General features: G+C 46.3%; 1 protein-coding gene across 4 annotated transcripts in view; it reads right to left on the bottom strand.

Moving 5' to 3' along the window:
- Positions 1-22788, bottom strand: part of LOC147606836 (phosphate transporter PHO1-3-like) — a 126621-nt gene that overhangs the window by 17448 nt on the left and 86385 nt on the right. For 2 of the 4 annotated variants that reach the window (XM_086791163.1, XM_086791164.1), the window contains 2 exons: positions 21687-21965; positions 489-625 (listed from right to left, as the gene is read on the bottom strand). In XM_086791163.1, the coding sequence (XP_086647289.1) occupies positions 489-625; positions 21687-21965 (416 nt within the window). The remainder of the gene's footprint in view (positions 1-488; positions 626-21686; positions 21966-22788) is intronic. The other 2 variants (XM_086791165.1, XM_086791166.1) reach the window with 1 other exon arrangement.

Here is a 22788-nt window from a genome sequence, read left to right as displayed (position 1 = left end):
AACAACTAGCAGAAATCACTTTTCTACTTTAACAGATGCTTTTTTGGAAAAGTACAACTACCTCCAATGCTCCCTTTTCTTAAGCTTGGTTCATTGACCTTTAAATGTACCACCCCACACCCCCCCCCCAACACCCTCCGCCCGCCCGCCCTCTCCTGTTTTCCTTTGTCCTTGTAACCAGCTCAATACTATGCACCATTTCAAGGAACTTATTATCAGAGGAGAAAGGCTTCACCATTAAACAGCAAAAGAATAAAGTGTCTTTGACAGTTAGGTTGAGCCATTGAACTGTGAAGCCTTTTGTGAACACGCTTCTTTTCTTTCATCGTTACAGCTCACTGAAACTTGTGTTTTTTATTTGCAATACATAAATATGCATGCATATAAGCCCAATAACATGAAAGCAAGTGATAGTTGTGCAATGAAATCAAAACTAGTGAAAGCAGGTCTTCTCACACTTCAACCAAAGTTATGAAAGCAAGCCACACCTGTAGAAGTTCCAATGCCCTCTCCTCACAACCTCAAGAGAGGCAAAAAACAAGTCTGTGATGCGGTGATCGAGGTTCATAATCTCAAAGCGTGTCACCGACTGCAACCATGCAAGCCTCAGAAACAAGTTCAACACCTGTTGTATACAGTTCACACAGTTTGTAAAAATGTGTTAGGGGATCATTCAAATTTGAAAAAAAAACTCAAGATGAAACTTCAGGACCCCACATTTGCAGATGATGATCAAGTTTAGGAGATAGTACGCTCCATGCAAACGCTCCACCCATATTTACTTGTGCCCTTTGGAACTTTACTGACTATAGGTCTCACTAGATGCTTGTGCCCTTTGGAACTTTACTGACTATAGGTCTCACTAGATGCAGGTCTAGTGAGACCTGCATCGACTGAGACTTATCCCATGTAGTGCAACAAAACCAGAGTTACATGGAAATCACAAAGAACCTCATTCTAGTGAGACCTGCATCTAATGGGACCTATCTCATGTGGTGCAAAAAAAACCAAAGTTGCATGGCAATCACAACGAATCTCATGTCCATGTTGCCACACGAAGCACATCATGCATTTTAGGAGAGCATACCAGCTCAAATTTCAGAAGGCAGAGTGCTTTTTTATCGGTGTGGGTTTTTCATAGACATTCCATAGCTTGTGACATAAAAGCATCCAAATCCTTTTTGTTTCATGCTAGAAGTGGTTAAGTAAAACTGTATGTACACCGTAATGATCTATTGAGCAATTCTCAAGCGGACATGCAAAGGCCATGTCAAGAGCTTCCAATAATCTAGCTTCTGTTGTATGCAATGCATCACCCATCAGGTTTCACCTTTGAGCGAAACAGACCAACCTCTGGGATAGCCCAAGTGTTGTATGATTTGTCCTCGTGGCACAATATTCCCTGGCCACAAAATGTCATGCCAATCCTTATCATTCAAAGGCAAGAGCTTTGACTTGTGAAAATTAATGTGCAGCCCAGCAGCTAATCCATACAAATCCAAAGCATCCATAATGGATTGCAGGTCCGACTAAGTATTTCAGGGGAAGAAAAAAGAGACATCCGCATTCGCTTGAGCGACAAAATGCTTTCCATCCGGTAGCTGCAACCCATGCAAATGTTCCACAGCATTGAGTTTATCCATATACAATAGCAAAGGATGTGTGCCAATGGCATAAAGCAATGCACCGAGGGGGCAGCCTTGCCGCACTGATCTACCAAGTATCCAGGAGCAAGAGAGATCACCACCAAGAATGCATCTAGCAGAGCTATCCTTATACAACCAATATATAACATTACTCATCTTAGGACCAAAGCCCATTTTTCTCATTACTTGAGCAATGTATTCCCGATGGACCGTATCAAAAGCCTTCGCAATATCTACCTGCATGATTAGCCATTCCTGTTTGGTGTACTTGGCATGTTCAATGCCAATGTGCGCATTTGCAATATTATCATTAATCTGCCTGCACGGTACAAAACTATACTGAGCTGGATGGAGACCCGCATAAAGGACACCTTTCAATGGATTGACCAAAATTTTAGTTATGAGCTTATATATAACAGGCATCAATGTTATCGGACACCAATCAGCAAGAGACTCACACAGTTGCTTTTTCGGGGCCAACTTAACCAAGCCTGCCTTCCACGAGGACAAGAGTAGTTGAATCTCCAACAGTGATTAACCATGTGAAGGATCGTATCCTTGAGTTGATCCCAATAGGTACGAAAGAATTCCACTGTGAGTCCATCCCATCCTAGGGATTTCCATGTGCCAAGAGATTTTAATGCATCATCAAGTTCCCCTTGCAAGAAAGGCATGTCCATGCTGAGAGCATCTTCAGGGCAACACTATAGTAGTCACTTCATCCAACAACACATTTCTGGCTACAACCTCAAGCTGAGAAGGTGACAGTGGAGCTGCAAACATTCACTTTCTAATTCAAAGCAATCCATGGTCCAACTCCCGTCAAGTTTCTAAACCCGAGCAATAGATTGCTTCTGTCTGGTTGTATGAAGAAACCTTTGGATGAGCAGCCCTTATCCTCAAAGGATTTTTGACACGCACGGATTTGCCATTACTGTAGTTTTCTCTGGTCATTTTGAGTGATGCAATTCCGGGCTGCCAAAAGATCAAGCATCTCAGATTCTTGCAGTGGTCTTCGCTGACATAATTGCGAGTACTCATGAATTTTTTCTTTTGCATTTGCTACCTGCTATCTTTCCTCACCTAGATAGTGTCGGCCATATCAAGCAATAACCTACTGCATTCGCATTACAAAAGAATGCCATGCTACATCCATATCTTCACATGCTTGAGGGAGCAAAGGGCGGATTGCATGCTTTACCATGTCAGCAAACTATTGGTGCTCCAGGTAGCTTTTGTTAACAAAAAGAAGTTTCTGCATAGGCAGTCTACATGCATACGTACTCATACCAAAATAGAGTCCCAACCAAAGGGGTGCATGATCCGAAAGGGTCATCGAGAGGTCCACCCACATGTCACATGTGAAGTTATCAACTTATCATGCATGTCAAGATTTGGCAGGTACCACCGGTATAATCTCTCCCAATAATGAGAATGCGCATTATGATGGAAAGTATAGCCTTTGTCATGAGGTTTGGACAATACCCAGATATCAGAAGCATTGATGCAAGATAGCATATCAGCCCATGAGCTGCGTTCCATATTCAGCATGCCCGATCTATGCGCCGTGTTATCATCATGATTTGGAGCATTGTTAAAATCTCCACAAAGGAAAGCATTGCGTAGCCTTGGATAAGCTGCAATCTCCGACCACAATTGTGCTCTATGGCTGAATTATGAGGTGCATAGACCGATGCAAATTCATATGTTTCCCCATGCAAGAGACATTGAACCACCATCCATCTTCCAATAGAATGGGTGAAAGCAAGACATGGATTCAATTCAGGTTTGACCATCATCAGAGTACCAGAATATCCATCACATCCAGCATAAAAGATGTCATAATCTCCAAAATGCCCATGTTTGCCAACAAACTTATGTTGATTGTCCTCTTGTAAACACACAATATGCGGCTGTTCTTTTATATACATAATGCCAGAAGAGCCTCCATTTTTGAGAATCACAGAGACCCTGGACATTGTATGACATGCATTTAAGAGGTATATACATGAAGGAAATAAACTGTAGTAGGGCAGCATGGGCCATATAATCCATGCAATCCACCATCATATCAAAGCCAAGGTGACTAGAAACATCCACATTTGACTTCCTTTTTACAATGTCCGTCCATAGGGCACCAACAACATTTACATCACAGAGCGCTGTAGATTGACCCGTCACCCCACACTCATCCCATGCTCTCGATAATTGAGGCCTCGTGGAAGCATGTGCCGATTTTTTTGGGGTTTTCCACCCATCCTGTTGCACCGTCTTTTCCTTTCTCTTTAGTAGTCTCTTTCATATTTTTCATTGGTGGGGATTGTTGCACAAGAGCAGATGCATTCCCTATTTTTGCTTGTGCCCTTTGCATTTGCAGACACATCATTAGACACTCTGTTAGATGCAAGCAAATCAAACTGCGGTACTGTCATCACTGGTGGAGGCTGATGCAACAACAGTGGGCATTTCGCAAACACATGACCAAACTTGTGACATCTGTAGCTGGCACCCGCAAATAAACCCCATTTGAGTTCAAAATACTTAGCACCCATGTTCACATTCTCAACCTCTATAGCAATAGGGGGGATAATAGGCCTATCCGTGTCCCACGAGATACAAAATCTGTTGTGACGCCTTGTCGAAAGAGGAGGGCAAACTACCTTGCCAAGAGAGGCAGCAATAAAAGGGAGATCTTTCCGCATATATTCAGGGAGGTTAACCACCGGACAGCTATGACAAATAAGGCCCTGGTAGTCTTTCGTAGGTGACCACAGCATCACTGTACCATCTGCATGCCAAACATCAATGGTGATGCCTCCTGCCAAACATCAATGGTGATGCCTCCAAGTAATACATTCCAATGCTTAGGATTAGTAAGGAGGTGAGAATCTCCGGCGGCCCCCACTCCGCAAGTTTGGCTACCCACTTGATTGACGAAGCGGTGCTCACGTACTTGTGCTCGGCGCCTCTCACCTACTCCAACGGCATCTGTTAGTGACCAGTGAGTCGTGACCACTTTTAGCACTTGGCTCGTGATAGGCCAAGGGGCCACGCCCATTCTATATAGAGAGAGACTGGTGTACCGAGAGAGGATCCCCAATGCAATACATGGTCTTGTGGTGTTCCAACTCTTGCCTACTTCCATCTTGTGTTGCGTGCATGTCACTTACGTAGCTCTTGTGTGGTGTTCCGTTCTTGAGTCTGTGTGAGTGCGTAGTGGAGTGGGACAGAGAGGTCGCCATCTCCCTAGCTTGTGCCAACTCCGGAGGGTATACTGCCCTAGAGAGGACCCTAGTGATTTAGTGTGCTTGCACGACGGGCATCCCAGTCCGCTACAGTGATGAAATGGTCCCATACATAGTCGGCAAGTCCGAAACCGGAATTGGCTTGTCCCCAACGAGTCCACCAATAAATGGCCTCACCCTCAATGTAGCAACTGGCTAACAGTACGTTATCAATATCTAACTTTCTACTGCATTAAAACAAGCTATAAATTAATGAATTCAAGAATACAAAGCAGTGGGATGGAGTTTACCATTATACTTATTAAAATCACCTTCTCCTGTAGATGTATTGAGGAATTATATTTTTCTTAGGGAAAATGCCATCAGCAGATGATGTTGCAGAATGGATTAAAGCTGTGTTGCTGGGACATGTGGCTGAGGGACTATATTTTGCTGCGCCAAGATTCTATGAGGTGTCGTGGTTGGCCTTGTGGGTGCCCTTGAGGTTCACAAACTTGCGATGCCGACATGGGGGTGCCCGATCTTGGGGGTTCATGCGCTTGGGGGTGTCCGATCTTGGGGGTTCACAAACTTGGGTGTCCGACAACAAGCAGTGAGGGGTAGCTACAGGTCCCCCACCAATTAATCAGTTCACCGTCCCGGTGAACACAGAAGCAAAGAGGCAGATGTTGAGGTGAAGTTGTAGATGGACCGCCACCGGAGGTCCAGGAGAAGGTGGTGCCACAGGTCCGAGACGAAGTGGCGACGAACGGCCACCACCCACAGGCCTCTTCCGAGCGAAAAGAAAAACACCAATTGGGATGCCCTTGCGAGCATTAAAAATACGTACATATGGCATGCCAGGGCTGATTTCGATGACGAGGAGCACATCCATGGAACAGCAGCGTCCATGTAGTAAGAGGTGGTTCTAGTGCCATCAAACTTAGAGGACCACTTATGAGGCAGAGGATAGAAGATAAATCATAATGCCAAATCGGACTAAGAGAAATGAAAATGAAATGAAATGATATATTAACATCTCTAAGAGGCCATAATGGCCTATGAGACCAAAACTGAGAGTCCATCTGAAGTTGGTGTCTCATCAAAGAGAACAACCAAATGAAATTGAAAAGTACAATAAACTGACTGTCTTATAGTTATAAGAACTGTAAGCAAGACTCCTAGATGATACTGAGTAGAAAATATTGGAAAATGTATATCAAGAAGAAAATATATATATGCATATATGTATACATATATATATACATATATGTATATGTATATATACATATATGTATATATACATATACATATATGTATATATACATATACATATATGTATATATATATGTATATATACATATACATATATGTATATGTATATATACATATATGTATACATATACATATATGTATATGTACATATACATATATATATATGTATATATACATATATGTATATATACATATACATATATGTATATATATATGTATACATATATATACATATATGTACATACACATATATGTATATATATACATATACATATATGTATATGTATATACATATACATATATGTATATGTATATATATATACATATATGTATATATATATATACATATATGTACATATATGTATATATATATACATATACATATATGTATATGTATATATACATATATGTATATATACATATATGTATATATACATATACATATATGTATATATACATATACATATATGTATACATATATATATACATATATGTATATGTATATGTATATATACATATACATATATGTATATATATATACATATATACATATATGTATATATATATACATATATGTATACATATATATATACATATATGTATATGTATATATACATATATGTATATGTATATATACATATATGTATATGTATATATACATATATGTATATGTATATATACATATATATATATGTATACATATATGTATATATACATATACATATATGTATATATGTATATATACATATACATATATATATATGTATACATATATGTATATATACATATACATATATGTATATATATATGTATACATATATATACATATATGTACATACACATATATGTATATATATACATACACATATATGTATATATATATATACATATATGCATATATATACATATATGCATATATATACATATATGTATACATATATGTATATACATATACATATACATATATGTATATATATATCCAACACAAGATATAAAGAGAGGGTGGAAGAGAGAGAGAGAAAGAAGAAGAAATCCACCACAAGATTTAGAAAGATGTCCACCGCAGGACACAAAGAAAGTAAGAGAGAATTCACCAAGAGAGAAAGAAAGAAAGAAAGAAAGAAAGATATATTAACGTCTACGAGAGGCCAAAGTCGGCCTATGAGACAAAAAATAATAATACAACTGTGTTCTTCCGGTCATCGAAAGAAAAGAAACAAAAGAAAAAGTGTGCATGTGTCTGGATACAACTGTGAATCATCATGGATCGGTGGAGCCCATATACAAACAATATAAGGGGGGTGGGGATGTGGATGGAGTGCTAAGGCAAGATGCATCTCTATATGCTGAAGGGGTAGTACAAGCATGCTATGCAGATCTATGTCTAACTCCATCCAGTGCCATAAGAGGGATATAAGATATCATACATCGCCGATGCTGAGGCTGTGAATGGCATGAACATGTACCCTGAGTCTGAATGAAAGCGAGCTAGCCTGAGTCTGAATGAACATGTACCCTGAGTCTGAATGAAAGCGAGCTAGCCTCTCCTATGTCTCCATCTGGTGTCTCATTCGGATAGCTGCTATCTCTCGGTGACGGAGTCGGGGTGCTCTATGTCCAGTCTGTCTAGGTCTCCTCCTGGCTCTCAATTCCTCTGCTCTCTGTGCGGTCACCCCACGTGGTACATCAGCTGGCACTGGCATAGCTCTCTGGACGAAATCTGTGAGCTGGGACTGTCTCCCACCCCTAGTGGGAGCGGGTGTCTAGAGGAGTCTCTCTCGAGAACTATGAAGCTCTAGTAGTAGTCTGCCAAGTTGTCGCTCGTCCGAGGCCTCCATCAACTAATGTAGCGAAGAGTGCTCCTCAAACAATCCTGCATATCTATCTCTGAGCCCCTAGTGGGCTCTACATCTACATACAAAGTGATCCTCAGTCTCCACCTCCTCGCGGCACAATCTGCATATCTACTCAGCTCTAGGAGCCCGTGCCGCTCTCCCAGCCTCTATCTCTAGCTGATGTGATGAGACACGTAGCTGTCCAATAGCAACGCGAGAGCTGTGTGGCATGTATACATCCATGTACCGCGGTCGATGTATAAACCCATCCCCTGAGATGCTCAAAAAGTGGTCTCTGTAATACAGCATCTTCAGTGATAGTGGGCTCTCTGGTGCTGTCCATGTCTCCTGTATGTAGTGTTGCCATATGTCCTATCTCATCACTCTGCTCCTCTCATTGAGAGAGAGGTAACCCCGTGGAGCAGACTGATCATACTGAAAAGGTGGCAACCGCTCAATGTCTATACCATGATGTGAGAACCACTGTAGCATCTGTGCATACCAAGATCCAGTGTGTCCAGCCTCGGCCAGCTGTCTGGATGCCTCAAAAGCTCGGCGGGATAATCTCTCCATGGGCATCTCCCTCATCCTGTATATAAAGGAGATCGTCTGGAACAATGCCTCCACTGCCATAGGTGGTGCAGCAAACTCAGCTCGAACAATGTCATGTGGGACGGATGGTTTGCTGCGTATCATCCTCGAGAGCATCAAGATCTGTGGTCTCTCCAGCTGTACCCATGTGGAGGCTGCAAGCCCTGGTGCCCAAACTGCTGCTGCATACATCAAGGCTGGTGTCACTAATGTATCAAAGAGCCACCCCTTCGTGCGGGGTTCCTGAAAATGTGCCTGATGACACTGACGCTCAAGGCCAGCAAGAGCTGCATACCCCCGGGTCACTCTGTCTCGGACTGCCTGACCCATGGAGAAGCGTCCAGCTGAGCTAGTAAATGTGATGCCAAGGTAAACATAAGAGCTCACCACCTCGACCCACCCTCCTGCTAATGTGAGAGTAGTGTGGCTCCTGACTGCGGGTGAAGTGTCGAAGATCATAACCTTGGTTTTCCCAAGGTTCACTGTGAGCCCCTGCTATGCGCAGAAGTCATCAAGAGCCACAAGGTGTCTTTGAAGCCCAACCTGCGTGTCGGATACCAAGACGATGTCATCAGCATAAAGCATAACATGGACAGTAATACCTGATAGCTCAACCCCAGAGCCTCCTCCCTGTGTGATGTACTCGACCACCTCATCAATATAGAGCCCAAAGAGCGTGGGGGAGAGCGGGCACCCCTGCTTCACACCAATGGTGCTAGCAACTGTGTCGGACAAGCCTCCTGGGCATCGGACTCTCCCAAAGACCTGCTCATATAGCCTGTATATGCCCCACATCATGTCTGAAGGTATGCTTAGTGTCTGTAGTCGCCGAAAGAGGCGCTCTCTGGGCACAGTATCAAATGCCTTGCGGAAATCCACAAAGCAACAATAGAGCCGTTGCCTCCGTGTCTTGGCCTGATCAATCAGGCACCTCAATGTAAAAATGTGGTCGATGGTCGAGAAGGCTCGACGGAAGCCTGCCTGGCCTGCTGCTCTCAATCCCCTAACCTTTGCATGAGTGCTCAGCTCTGCCTCCAAAACTGCCCCGTATAGTTTGGCCAACATATGGCCAATCATGATGGTCCTGTAGTTCCCGGGGTCTAGTACATCTCCCGCTTTATGGATCGGCACAATAGTGTGCATCGTCCACTCAGCCGGAAATCCCTCTGACAGAGCTCTATTGAAGAGATGAGCAAGAAATGGTGCCAATGTATCAATAGCATAGATGAGATGCTCTCCCTGTAATCCTGTATGATCTGTTGCCCGTCCATGTTGGAGTCGGCATATGGCCCTCCTAACCATAGGTGGGGTGAAGAAGGTGGAGACTGTAGAGCATGGCTCTGTGGGCTGTGGTATAGGGGGCTGTGCAGGCACATCATAAAGTCTCTCTGCATATGTCTACCATGTCTGAGGATCGGCAATAGGTGTGGGAGGACGGAGCTCTCTGAGTCTCCTCCAAGCAGCAGCAGCATCTCTGCTCATGAGCATGTGATATCTGTCCCAGTACTGAGCCTCCTCATAAGCTCGCCGCTTACGGCGGGTGAGAGTATGCATCCTCGTGCCTGCCTGCCTCCGGGTGATCTCCCCGCGAGCCCTCTGCACTCGGAGACTGCGGTAAAGGTTTCTGCACTCATCATCATACCATCGGTTCTGGGGCATGCTCCCAGATGTAGGTGGCCGTCCTGTCTGTATGTGGTATGGGAAACTCCTCGCGGTGATGGCACGGAAGTGGTAGAGCTGTCTACGCCCTTATAGCATGCCACACTTCCACACACGCATGCAAACACACCAGAACACCAGACCAAAGAGCATGAACAAGACTCATATTTCAGAAAGGACCTTGACCTTTACAGAGGAGGATATCTCAAGATATCCCAGACACCAGTTACACCAAGCACCCGCTCGCAATCTGCTTGCTCCAGCTCCTGGTCGATCCAAATCCCTTCGCTCCTTGCTTCTCTGCAGTCGACCTCTGCACTCTTTGCTCTGCACCTCAGCTGAGGTCCTTTCTGCTACACCAGCTCACTGCCAGGCCTCAAGGCTAAACCCAAATCCAGCCACTGCTCTCAACCTCAGCTGAAATCCTCTTGTTCTCTGCCACACCTCCAGCACCCTGCCAGTACCTAAAGCAAAATCACAGCAACCTCTTTCTTTGTCGCCAATCTGACAACCGGCCCACTATCCACGAACACACCGGGCTCCTTCTCAGTCCTTCTCTGCGCTGTCAACAGCCTGCTTCACACCATGACCACTTCTTCGTTTCTCTCCTCACCTTTGCTATCTGCAGCTGCGTTCTCTCAGCACTCAACAGCTGCCTTCTCGCTGCTCTACACCTGGGAGGCTACCATGCTCTTCACTAGCAGCGGCCACCTCTGCGCCTTCCAGCTGCGCTCTCCAGCCCTGTAGCTGCACACGTCCACAAACCACACCGGGCTCCTCACCTGCCCGTCGGCTTCCAGCCGTCTCCACACACAGCTACACGACCCCCTGCTCTGCGCTTCTCAGCAGCGCTTCACACCTTAACCACACCAAGCGGCTCCTTCACTCGTTCCCTCTCTTTGTCCAGCTGCGCCTGCAGGTTCCCCCTACTGCAAACAGCTCCTGCAGTGATCCCCTCCACTGCAACAACACCCCCCGGCTGCACACACTCCTCTTGTCTTGTGCTCCAACCCCCTACACACACCCGAGGGCCTCCTCCCAGTCGTGCTCTCTTCCGTCTTCAGCAACCCATCGCTGCTCCAGCTCTTGTGGCTGCAGCAAGCCACGCAGACACACAGCACCCCACCTCTTCATGCTCTCCCCTGCGTCTAGCTGCACTTCCTGCAGTCTCCACACTTGGCGGCCATACCAGCAGCCACGCTTGCCTCAGAACCCCTCAGTAACGCTAGAGAGCCCCCACTGCTGCTCCCTTCTCTCCCCCCAGTCCCGGCTGCACCCAGTCACTGCGCTCCATAGTCTCACCGGCTCGTATCACCCTCTGTACCCACCTTGCTCTCTCTCCACGGCTGCTCTTCACCAGGGAGGCTCCCCGTGTGTACCTTCTGTCACCTGGGCGGCGTCTCAGTCCTCGCCAACAACTCCTAGGCGGCTCCCATACAGCTACGCCTTTTCACCACTTGCTGCTGCGCCCACCCCCATCTGACACACGTTCCTGGCCTTCTCCACTCCTTGCAGCTGCGCCCACCGAGCCTCTCCTTCTTTCTTGCTTCCCAGGCGACCAAAAAAAAAAACAGAGACCCCCTCTGCACCCGGCGATTCTCTGCAGCGCCACACACCAAAACCTACGAGGCCCCCGGCTCCCAACCCGTTCCCTTAGAAACAACACCTTCGTGACTCTCTTGGCGATTTTTTCTCCCTGGCGACCACCTTCAGTCACTTCTCCCTGGCGACCACCTTCATCTCCCACGTGGCCCCCTTCGCCTCGTACTCTCCCCCAGAGAGTCTCGTATCTGCAGCGCCTCACCCCCAGAACACACGGGGCTCTCCTCCCTGTCGGCTCCCTCTGGCGACTTCTCAACTTGGCTGCGACTCGCTTCTTGGCGACCCTCTTACACTCTCTACAGAACACTTTTGCAGTCCTCCTCTCTGCAGCACTTCGGACACACTCCCAGCGGCCCCCAGCCCTTCACACGACAGTAGCTTTCTCTGTGTTCGGCTCTACCAGCTGGCACCCTCCAGCTCCACACTCTGCGTCTTCAGAGGCCACACTCGTCCCAGCGCTGCTCCTCTGCAGAACCTGTGGCTGCACACGCCACCCAGACCACACGGGCTTCTCCTCTTCCCGTCAGCTCCTCCCGTCTCAGAGCCCACTTCTCTCCCCGCTGCTCCTCTGCAGCCCCTTGCACACCTTAACCACACCCGTCGGCTCCTTGCACTCTCTCTCAGTCCCGGCTGCACCCTGCGGCCACCACCTCAAACAACTCGGCGGCCTCTCTTTCCGTCGGGTCCTCCTTCTCCACACGCAGCTCCCTAAAGAGAGAGGCCCCCCCCTGCTGCTCTTCTCTCGCAGCTGCCTCCTTCCAAAAAAAACAAGGTCGCCTCCTCTTTTGTTTTGCAGCTGGCGCCGACTCCACGATCACCTGCTTCCAGAAGGCGCACATTGGCAGCCCCTCATACCTCCACGTCCTTACTGCCAGCTGGCCATGCTAATATTCTATATATTTTATTCCCAAGGCCTACAAAATGGCCATACTCTCCTTTTCACACCAAACTAAAGGCCAGCTCACCAATTGCTCACCGATGCTCCACACACCTCTCTCTCAAGTGCCCGCTTATATTTTGACGCGCCCACACATATCCAAACATCCAAGCCATCGAACAACTGATCAGCAGCTACGTTCCGGACGAGCCTGTGCTTCCAGAATCCCTACATTGTCCCTGCACACACTTCCATCAAGACCCTATGCCTGACTGCCGCATCCACGATGCCCACACCGAGTCAATGGGTGTTCCCACGACTTCACCACAACACCAACAGCACTCATGTACACATGTACAAGTTGATTTTGAGGTTTCCACAAAACATCACACAGCGGCTGCGGAGTGCAGTACATGTGAGAGCTGGGAGGTGAGCATGGCCATGGGTGTCGATGGATCTAAGGCAAATAGCTGATCATGAACATGATAGTCGTACACCTCGGCTAGGTCCTGAGTGAAGTGAAAAATAGTGCGTGGTGGCTGTATGATGGGTGGGTGGGTCTCCAATAAGCTCCTGAAAGTGAGGGATAGGTATGTATGATCCGCCCCAATGGGGCATGGTGGTACGGTGAAGTGAGACACCATATCTGCTGCCTCCCGGGATCCCATCACATAATCCACTGTACTACTACCGCCTCCCACTGGAAAGCAAGTCAACCCACCTGAATCTGGCCACTGAGTCATCCCGCTATAAATAACGAGATGGTGTCGGGCCCCAAGCTCCAGCAAATGTTGCCCATATCTAGTGCTGTCAGCTCCTCCATCAGCGGAGATCCGAGTGGTCCCTGTATCCTCTGTAGCTAGCGGCTCTAGTCTCAGGGGATCCTCAAAGTCATAGATCTCGCACTGTCTGCTCTGAGTCCGTGCATTGAGGTCCCCCATCAAGAAGACTTCTCCCAGTGTCAAACAGTGTAAGATCTCCTCAGATAAGAGAGAGAGAGAGAGAGAGAGAGAGAGAGAGAGAGAGAGAGAGAAATGAAATGAAATGAAATGTTATATTACTAGCACGTCTTGATGCTTTGCGGGATGCTAACTATCAATCTCATAGCTTCTATGCTAAGTTGCATCAAAAACATATGCATGAGAATATTGTTAGGCTGATGGATGCCCAAGGCAACCTCAACCTTCTGAGGTTATTCAGCATTGCATCAGGTTTTATAAAGATTTGCTTGCCCCTCGAGAGGATGTCTCGCCGGTTGTCCTGGCTACAAGGGAGTCATTGTTTGCTCAAGTACGATATCAAGTTGACCCTGATGTGGCGGTTCAGCTTGATGCTCCTGTTACTCAAGGGAAAGTGGAAGCTGTTCTCTCCAAACTTCCCATGGGAAAAGCCCTTGTTGGGATGGTTTGACAAATGAGTTTTTCCGAAAATATGCTGATCAGCTTGCAAAGCCTTTGACGCTCAGCACATGGATGTACATGTGGATGTTCAGAATGAGGTTGAGCAGCCATGGGTGGAAGTACGTGGTAAAAAGACACGATTTGTTGCCCTGCGGGGGGGATTTCTCAGATGCTGTTTGGCGCGGGCCTTTGCGTGCTCATCAGGGGCCCTTACATCGTCGCCCTTTGGGTTCAGGTGCCCAGCAACACACCAGGATTGAGAGGCCGAGAGGCCAACTTTCTCAGGGCACAGGGGCTCTTGGGGTGGATAGAGTAGAACGCTATCCTATTGAAAGTCACCTAACAAAAGAAGCACAATAACAATTGCCTCTTGTGTTTGGTTCTTCGAAGGGTGAGGTCATCTCGCCATGGGATGGTCATTACCCTTCGGCACGTGCTCGGGAACTCCAAGGGCAGTCTGAGATCACAAATACCATGTCTAAAAATGCAATGCTTCAAAAGGTTCGTGATTTGACAGATTGTCCAGGGCCTAGTACACGGCCTTGTTGATTCCTTTTCTGGGAAGGCTTATAAAAATTGAACAATGGAAAGTAAAGGATATATCTTTGCGCCAAAAGCAGTTCAGGCTTTGGCGTACAAATTTTTGTCATGGTTGGGATGTTTTCTGTGCAGTTGAACATAAGCAGCAGAAGTTGGCAGGCAAAGCCTATGTATATAAGGGGTTTCATGTTTTCTACAGCAGACATCCTGCTTCGCAGTCAGGTGTTATGTTTGCTGTTCATTCACAGTTTCAGCCTTCTCTTGTGATTCAAGATGTTCATGGAAGATTTCTAGTCATACAGATTGTTTGGGATGATACGCCTTTATGGTTGTTAGGGATGTATGCTCCAAATAATGCTCGTACACGCCGTTTGCTGCGGAATGACTTGTGTGCTCTTTCAATTTCTCATCCTCGCTTTGTGATGGGAGGCTTTAATATGTGTGTCTTCAGGGACCAACCCACGTCGCCTCATTCTCTAATGGATGGCCCGGAGAGAATGGCATGGGAAGCTTTTGCAGCAAGGTCGCTAAAACAAGACATGTGGTCTTGGTTGCATCCAAATGAAAGGAGTTACACTTATGCCTCACAACAGTTTCGGGGCATTTATGCTAGATTGGATAGGATGTATATTTTACATCAAGATCTCTTTTTGCCACAGGTTCTTACTATGATGGTTGATCAGCAAAACAAGTCTTGTCGGATCATTGGCCGCTTGTGTTTGAAATGGTCTATCATCCTGTGGATGCATATAAAGGCTTGTTGGGACGCTTGCGTTTGCGCTTAAATCACACTTTTTTGGAGCATGAAGTTTTTGATGTTTATATGCGTCAGTTTATACGACATTTCTCCACAAGAGTGTCCATGGCTGATTATCATGCTTGGTCAGTGTTCCTTACCAACACTCGGAAATTAGGGCGGCATTACGGTCTTGCTAATGCCTCTATACAAAAACAGCATGTGGCTCTTCTTGAGTCGCTTTTAAAGGGCTTGCAGGCGTTCATGTTTACTGACTCTATGGATGCTGAAGTTGTGGATGCCCTAGAATGGCTGAAAAAGGAGCTATCTAGGGTGCAGGAAGCACAATATGTTCGCTTTAAACTACTTGCACGTTTCGATGCTTTGCGGGATGCTAACTGTCAATCTCATCGCTTCTATGATAAGTTGCATCAAAAACATATGCGTGAGAATATTGTTAGGCTGATGGATGCCCAAGGCAACCTTGTTACTCAACCTTCTCAGGTTATTCAGCATTGCATCAGGTTTTATGAAGATTTGCTTGCCCCTCGAGAGGATGTCTCGCCGGCTGTCCTGGCTGCAAGGGAGTCATTGTTTGCTGAAGTACGATATCAAGTTGACCCTGATGTGGCGGTTCAGCTTGATGTTCCTATTACTCAAGGGGAAGTGGAAGCTGTTCTCTCCAAACTTCCCATGGGAAAGAGCCCTGGTTGGGATGGTTTGACCAATGAGTTTTTCCGAAAATATGCTGATCGGCTTGCAGAGCCTTTGATGCTTATTTGTCCAAGGGTTTGGGATGAGGGATATATGCCTGCCGATTAGAAGTTGGGCATACTTCGTTTGTTGCCCAAAGTCCCTTCGCCTACTTCTTTGGCTCAATGGCGCCCGATCTCACTTATGGGTATTATGTATAAAATCTTTACAAAGATTTTTGCCAATCGCTTGCAGAAGGTGCTTCCTACTTTATTCATCCATATCAATATGGATTTGTGCATGGCACGAATATTTTGCATAATATTCTTAATGTTCAAATTAGAGTGGATTATGCCAAGGCAAAGAAGCAAGAGATTGTGATGGTGCAGCTGGATCTTGAAAAAGCTTTTGCTCATGTCAGCTCGTCTTTCCTTTCTAAGTTAATGACAGCCATGGGCTTTGGTCCCAAAATGGCTAATTTGGTGCATTTACTTGGCTCTGACTATATCACACGGATTATGCTCAATGGAGGACTTTCGGATGGTATTTCTCTCACCCGTTCTCTCTGACAGGGCTGTCCTCTTAGCCCTCTTTTCTTTGCCATTGCCACTCATCCTATGTTATCTCGCCTAGATGCTATGGCATCGCATGGTGAAGTGGTTGGTTTGCATCTCCCTCATGGCAAGCAATTGGTTGCTCAAGCCCTTGCGGATGACACTTTTATGTTTCTCAGGGCCGAAAAAGCCAATATAGATCGAGCAATGGAAGCTTGGAATAATTTTGGATTGGCTTCTGGGCTGAAAATAAATTCAACAAGATCAGCCCTCATTGTATGCACATAATTTGATCTTGAGACATTAGGGTGGCAAGGCCGTGTGGTGCATACAGGAGACATTGTTCGTCATCTTGGGTATCCGGTGGGTGTCCCCCAAGCGCTTCTTGCTTGGATTTCTGCTCGGATCTCAGATAAATTTGTGTATTGGAAAGCTCAAGGGTGGCCTATGCACGTGAGGGTTAAGGTAGCTCAGGTTATTATGCTTAGCATGATTTCCTATTTTTTGCCTTGGCTACCTTGGACGCACAAATCTCTTCTCCGTTTGGTTGCTCCCATTCGGTTTATGCTGTGGAAGAGGCAAGGAAATATTATGGGTCAAACATGGATAGCTTGGAATCACATTACGACGCCCAAAAGAATGGGTGGGGCTGCTTTATTGGATGTCCGCTTGCATATGGTGGCACGTAGGTGGGCGCTTTTTCAGGATATGTGTTTGCAGAAGCAGCCTTGGGTATTCATAACTCGTGACTTGATTGAGTTGGAGGGATTGTCACATGGACGGACACGTGTGCAGGCTTCATGGTGGGACATTGTGAATGCAGCTCATCCTGTCCGTATTCGCTCATCTCACATTTTATCGCATATTCTCCTTTCTTGGCATGAAGTTCTACTATTGGCTCGGTGGGATCCTGGTCATGAAAGACTACTTTTGAACTCTTTGCAGTTCGAAACATTTGTGGAGTCGCGTGTCATTGTTTGGCAAGACAGAGATGCTTCACGCATATGACTCAACCGCATGGTCCAATGGGTGGATGCTCCAATAAATGCTCGAAACGGTTCTCTAGCAGAACCGAATCCTCTTGTACTCTGCCAACCTAACGAGTGCGATAGCGGCACTCAACTCTGGAAGTCAGCCGGTGGCCTTGGCGCGGGCCAACGGTCTGCCACTCTCCGGCAACAAAGTCGTATGCAGTCGGGTCCTAGTGCTCGATCAAAGAAAAGACTTGTACTTGGAACATAGAGTCCAACGCTTTTTTCCTCGTCAAGAGGCACAGCCGTTGATTCTTTTCCATAGAACAAGGGTTATCCGAGATTTACTTCAACTATCGTAACTTAACAGAATTGAGTCTTATTTTAGGGATCCATCAGTCCAGCCTAACCCCATCCGCCTCGCCGGAGACAGTGCCTCACGTCATATCCTTGCCTTGCCTTTGGGGAGTCCCCATCCTACACAGGGTGGAGTACTTAGGTCTTCTCGGCCAATGCTTCATTTGTAGGCAGATGGGACACCTCGCCAGAGCTTGCTCTCGGCGTCAGTCCAAGAGACCACCCCCGCTGGTCCCCCTCGGTCCCTGTTCAGTTCATCACCAAGGGGTAGAGAGAGAGGCAAACCCTCAGAGATGCGAAGGGATGGAATCCTGGCTGAGGGGCGAAGCGGCAATGGGTGGGGGGGGGGGGGGGGTGTCCATCACTCCCCAATGCTTATATTTGCTATCCTTTGTAGTGCTAGTCCTGAAACACTTTACTTTATTTCTCCGCCTTCACCCACTATGGTTGCCAAAGCATTAATCCCCAGCCTTGATCCTTGCTAGTATAATAGTAGGGTCATGACATCTATTGCCCCACAACACAATTGTATGTATAACTTCACCAAGGCTCTAGACAGGGATCAGCTTGAGCAACATCTCCATTACCTTGACATTGAGCCTCAAGGATAGTTCACCTTCTGACGTACATTCAGGTTCGGGGGGGTTGGATGAGGCCTTTCTAGAGCTAGAGCAATGCAGGGCCCCCATTATGAGGAGAGCCATGCACTTTGTCTAACATGAAGGGAGGAAAATAGAATATATGGGTGAAGGTGACACAGCAGCAAGATTTGGAATTAAAAAAGGCAAGACAAATTAAACAGCATGGGGGAGCCAGTGGTACTTTGAGGGCCACATTGTTTTTCATGAAAATTAAGTATTATGGCTGAATCAGAACAAAATCCAAGGTAAAGTCCTGCAAGGCAAAACTCCACAAAGTGGCGCACATTGAGTAGCTGGGCTCGATTTTTTTGCATGGTAAGAGAAATCTCTCTATAATCCAAGAGGACTGATTTGTATCTACGAATTGAGAAATTGACACATCATTTCAGCTATGAAGAGGATATAGGAAGGGGGAAAGTGGGCAGCCCTGGTGGATGGATCTAAAAATCTGAAATTTGTCTCTTCTGCCACCCTAGAACCTGGATCTGGGCTGTGGTAAAGTGAAAAAGGCGCCTAAAATCCACAGCTCAAAGAAGCCCGTATGTCATGAAGTTCCATCCAAAAAACTCCAGTTCATCTTGTCATTGGCCTTTTCAAGCAGGAAATGGCCAACGGCTGACTACTCTCCTTGGCCTACTCAACTTCTGGCCAAAATTATCTAAGATTCTCCTTCTCTGTACAAATCCTGTCTGAGTGTCGTGTATGAGGTCAGAAAGCAGGGGCTGAAGTATGACAGTTCTAGGAAAACGAGGGTCCTATCACCCCTCTGGGTATTGGATGAACTAGTCCTCTAAGAGGGAGGAAGCCATGACACTGCTGTCCCAGATCCCTGAAAGGCTCGAGTGCTGGTAAACAAACCGATGGAATTCCAGCAAGTAATGAGGAGCGACGTCATCATCACCTAGGCACTTGCCTGTAGGCTGTTGGTAGAGCAAGCAGTGTCATCCTCAGTTCGTGGTGGTGTCAGCCATGTAGAGAAAGCAACAGAAGTCAACAGGACTCTCTGACTAACTTGGGATCTGTCTGGAGAACACCATGACAATAATGAGCTTCGCTCCAATCAAAGAGCCCACTAAGAAGAGGATAACCCAGTGAGCCCTGGATTGAATCAAGACGCCATGTGCTATAACAAAGGGGAGAAACAAGGCAGAACTGAAATGCAAACTCCTCCATGCGATCCAAGAGCACCAGACCAAAGCATATGCCCAGGTAGGAGCGAGCCTATTATGACACACTGCCTATCAATAAATTTGTGATCTTGAGGAAAAGACGATCAACTGGTCCAAGAACGACTGAGGACTGAAGCTGCTCTCTAATGGCCAGCTTCCTACAACAGGTAGGGATCCCGCCACAATAAGCAGGTCACATGGGCCAGCCTGTGCGTAACTATTGGGAATCAAAAAACTTTGGAAAGGCCAGCCTGTGGATAACTATTGGGATCTGAAACCCTTTGGAAAGGCAGGTTAGCTACCATGTTGCAGGCTGACCTGACTGATTTATTGCTGGTTGTCTGGCTGCACGTGCTAACCGATGATACCTTGGGGGTTAGCGATAGAGTGACAAATGGGCGACTATAAAAGGCATCCCTTCGCTCCTCCACTTTTCCAGTCCAAGGTAGCCTTCAGCCTCTGTCAGTGATATCCAAACAGCAATCCCATAATCACTACAGTACACAGCACACGGGACATTGTCCCCTCAGTTTTTCAGAGCTAAAGCTTATTTTGATTTCCCATCTTTCTCGTACACAGCCTTGTGTTAAACATCCTACTTGTGTTAAGTCTTGTGAAGAAGACGCCACTCACATGTCCCACACATTATGCCACTAGAGGATGCCAGTAGATTTCTTTTACAAAACTTGGCACCATCTTTGAAAGAGTCATCAGCGCATGGGAATCTCTTCCTTTGAAACAGCACACTAGAGGGTGGTGATATAACACATGGAAAAAAAAGCCAATGCAAGCAAAACCATGCTGCAGAGGACCCGTGGAAGTGCTATATATGGACTAGTTGGGCAGCCCAGCACTAATAACACCACCACCGTTCTCTCGGAAATTGATTTTGACTACTTAGAGTCCGCCACATGTATAAAGGAGATGGTGCCATGAGTACAGTTTTAAGCACATTGCTGGAGACTTGGCCCTCCAAAATGATACGTAATGGTGGTAGCCGCACCATACTCATCAGCTCAAAAAGGGATATCATCCACACCTCAAGGTCTGGTATATCCAATGGCTTCATAATTGTGAGTACAAAGATTACACACACACACCCCCCCAACCCCCCAAAAAGGAGGAGATCAAGTGTGCTGCTTTTCTACTCTCAGGACTTGCTAAAGTTCCAAGCCAAAATCACTCAGGGTTGAGCATAATCATGAAGTAAAGACAAAGGGTTGCCCCTTATAACCTGCTTCTTGAAAAGTAACAACTATAGGGGGACACGGTTGAAACCATTATTACCATTCCAAAAATGGGTTTCCCTCACAAAAACCTGTACAGAGACATGGGACTCAAGATTGTGGCATTTTGGCACAAACTGGCAGATCTTCCTCAGTCAACCGCCAAGTGCACATGATATCACAGATGTCTGTTGCATAGATACGCAGGTGGCAAGCTGTGTAACATAAAACAAAGTTCTTACGCATCAATGATGTAAGTATCAAACTCGTACTCTCACATAAGGGGGATGGAATTCTATCAGCCAAGCTATGAAGCTATGGAGCTTCTGCTCAGACTTATACCAGCCAAGCTATGGTGCTGCTGGCCCCTCTTTTGCACTAAGATAAGGTTTTTTCAAGGCTTTAAGGGAGCTGGCATTTAAGCTGATTTTCTGGTTGTATTTGAGTAATGTTTGGAAAAAACAGAGATGCTTTCTTGAAAACAGTAAAACTTCACAAGAGTACAACTTGGTGTTCTTTATACAAAGGGAGACACAGTATTTAATATCAGGGCACAGAGCAGCTCTAGTCCACTCACACATATAGTTCTTTATAACTCAGAGGACCACTTCAAAGAGTTCTTGAATATAATTTTTTGGACAATACCTATACATTCTAACTATATCAAATTTTAATTACAATTACACCTACCATTGAGATGAAGTACACATTTTTATTCTCAAGAATAAGTTGGTCCCTAAGCAGGAAATTCTTGGAGTTTGTGCGCAGAAGTCCCCAGTCAACAACAAAATCCCAGTACACCTGATACCCTGTTGCTAGAGTAGAGAAAATGATAAACACCACCATCCATCCTTTTGTCCTGTCATTATGATATGTTAAAGCTATTGCAGCAGCAGCCATTGCTGAAAGATACTTTCCGCCATTCGCCAGGTGCATTTTATCACGCTCATCAATCCACCTCCTCAAACACTGTTTGCAGATCAGAGCAACAGCTTATTATTTCTGTTTCAGCAGAAGAATGCAAACACGTTGAAGGAAGAAAGTACACATACTTTATGGATAGATTCTATAATCATTTTTTTTCTGGGAAAAAGATCCCTCTATTAGTCAAAAAATAGAAACCCAAGGGCTAGATGTACATGCTCAGAACCCTCAAAGGACCCTCCATGGCTGGCTGCTCTCGGAGAAAAATGGGGGATGGGGGCGGGAGAAAGGACGGGTGTGGGGGGTGGGAGAGCCAAACCGGTACCCTGCAATGCCTAGTAATCTCACCGTCCTGATGAGTGAGAAAGAGACCCATGCACCATGTGCACAAGAAGGCTTCTGGCCTTCTACGCATGCGATCCGAACCACCCTACAGCTCCCTCACTAACCGCAGACAGTATGAATGATGTTGGTCCAATGGAGTAGATGGACTCAGTTGGGGGTGTGAGAGTACCCTCTATCAATCCTGCAATGAGAGTCGGAGGGACTACCCATCTACTGCCTCCTTGTAGAAAAGAGCAGAGCCAGTCTCAGTCACTTAGGCTACTGCCAGCCAAGTGATAGTACACGGCGTGGACCCCATCGACATGTATTGGCGAAGGGTCCTCTGCCAAACCTGTTGTACTTTGGAACTGTCCCAAAGGAACTGTCGCTGCAACTCCGTGGGGTGGCTGCGTCGCACGCACTATGCCGGCCGTCCTCCAATGGCAAACCGAGTGCTGACAGCTAGGCTCCTCGGAGCGGACGGACTCCCAGTTTCCCTTGTTTGTCATTGGGACCTCATGGAGGACGGCTTCCAGGCCACCTT

Source organism: Cibotium barometz, chromosome 56 (assembly GCF_041138505.1).
Source record: "Cibotium barometz isolate CiBa-2024 chromosome 56, ASM4113850v1, whole genome shotgun sequence".
Lineage (NCBI taxonomy): Eukaryota > Viridiplantae > Streptophyta > Polypodiopsida > Cyatheales > Cibotiaceae > Cibotium > Cibotium barometz.
The sequence above is the reverse complement of the archived record's forward strand: the minus strand, read 5'-3'. Positions and strand labels throughout refer to the sequence as shown.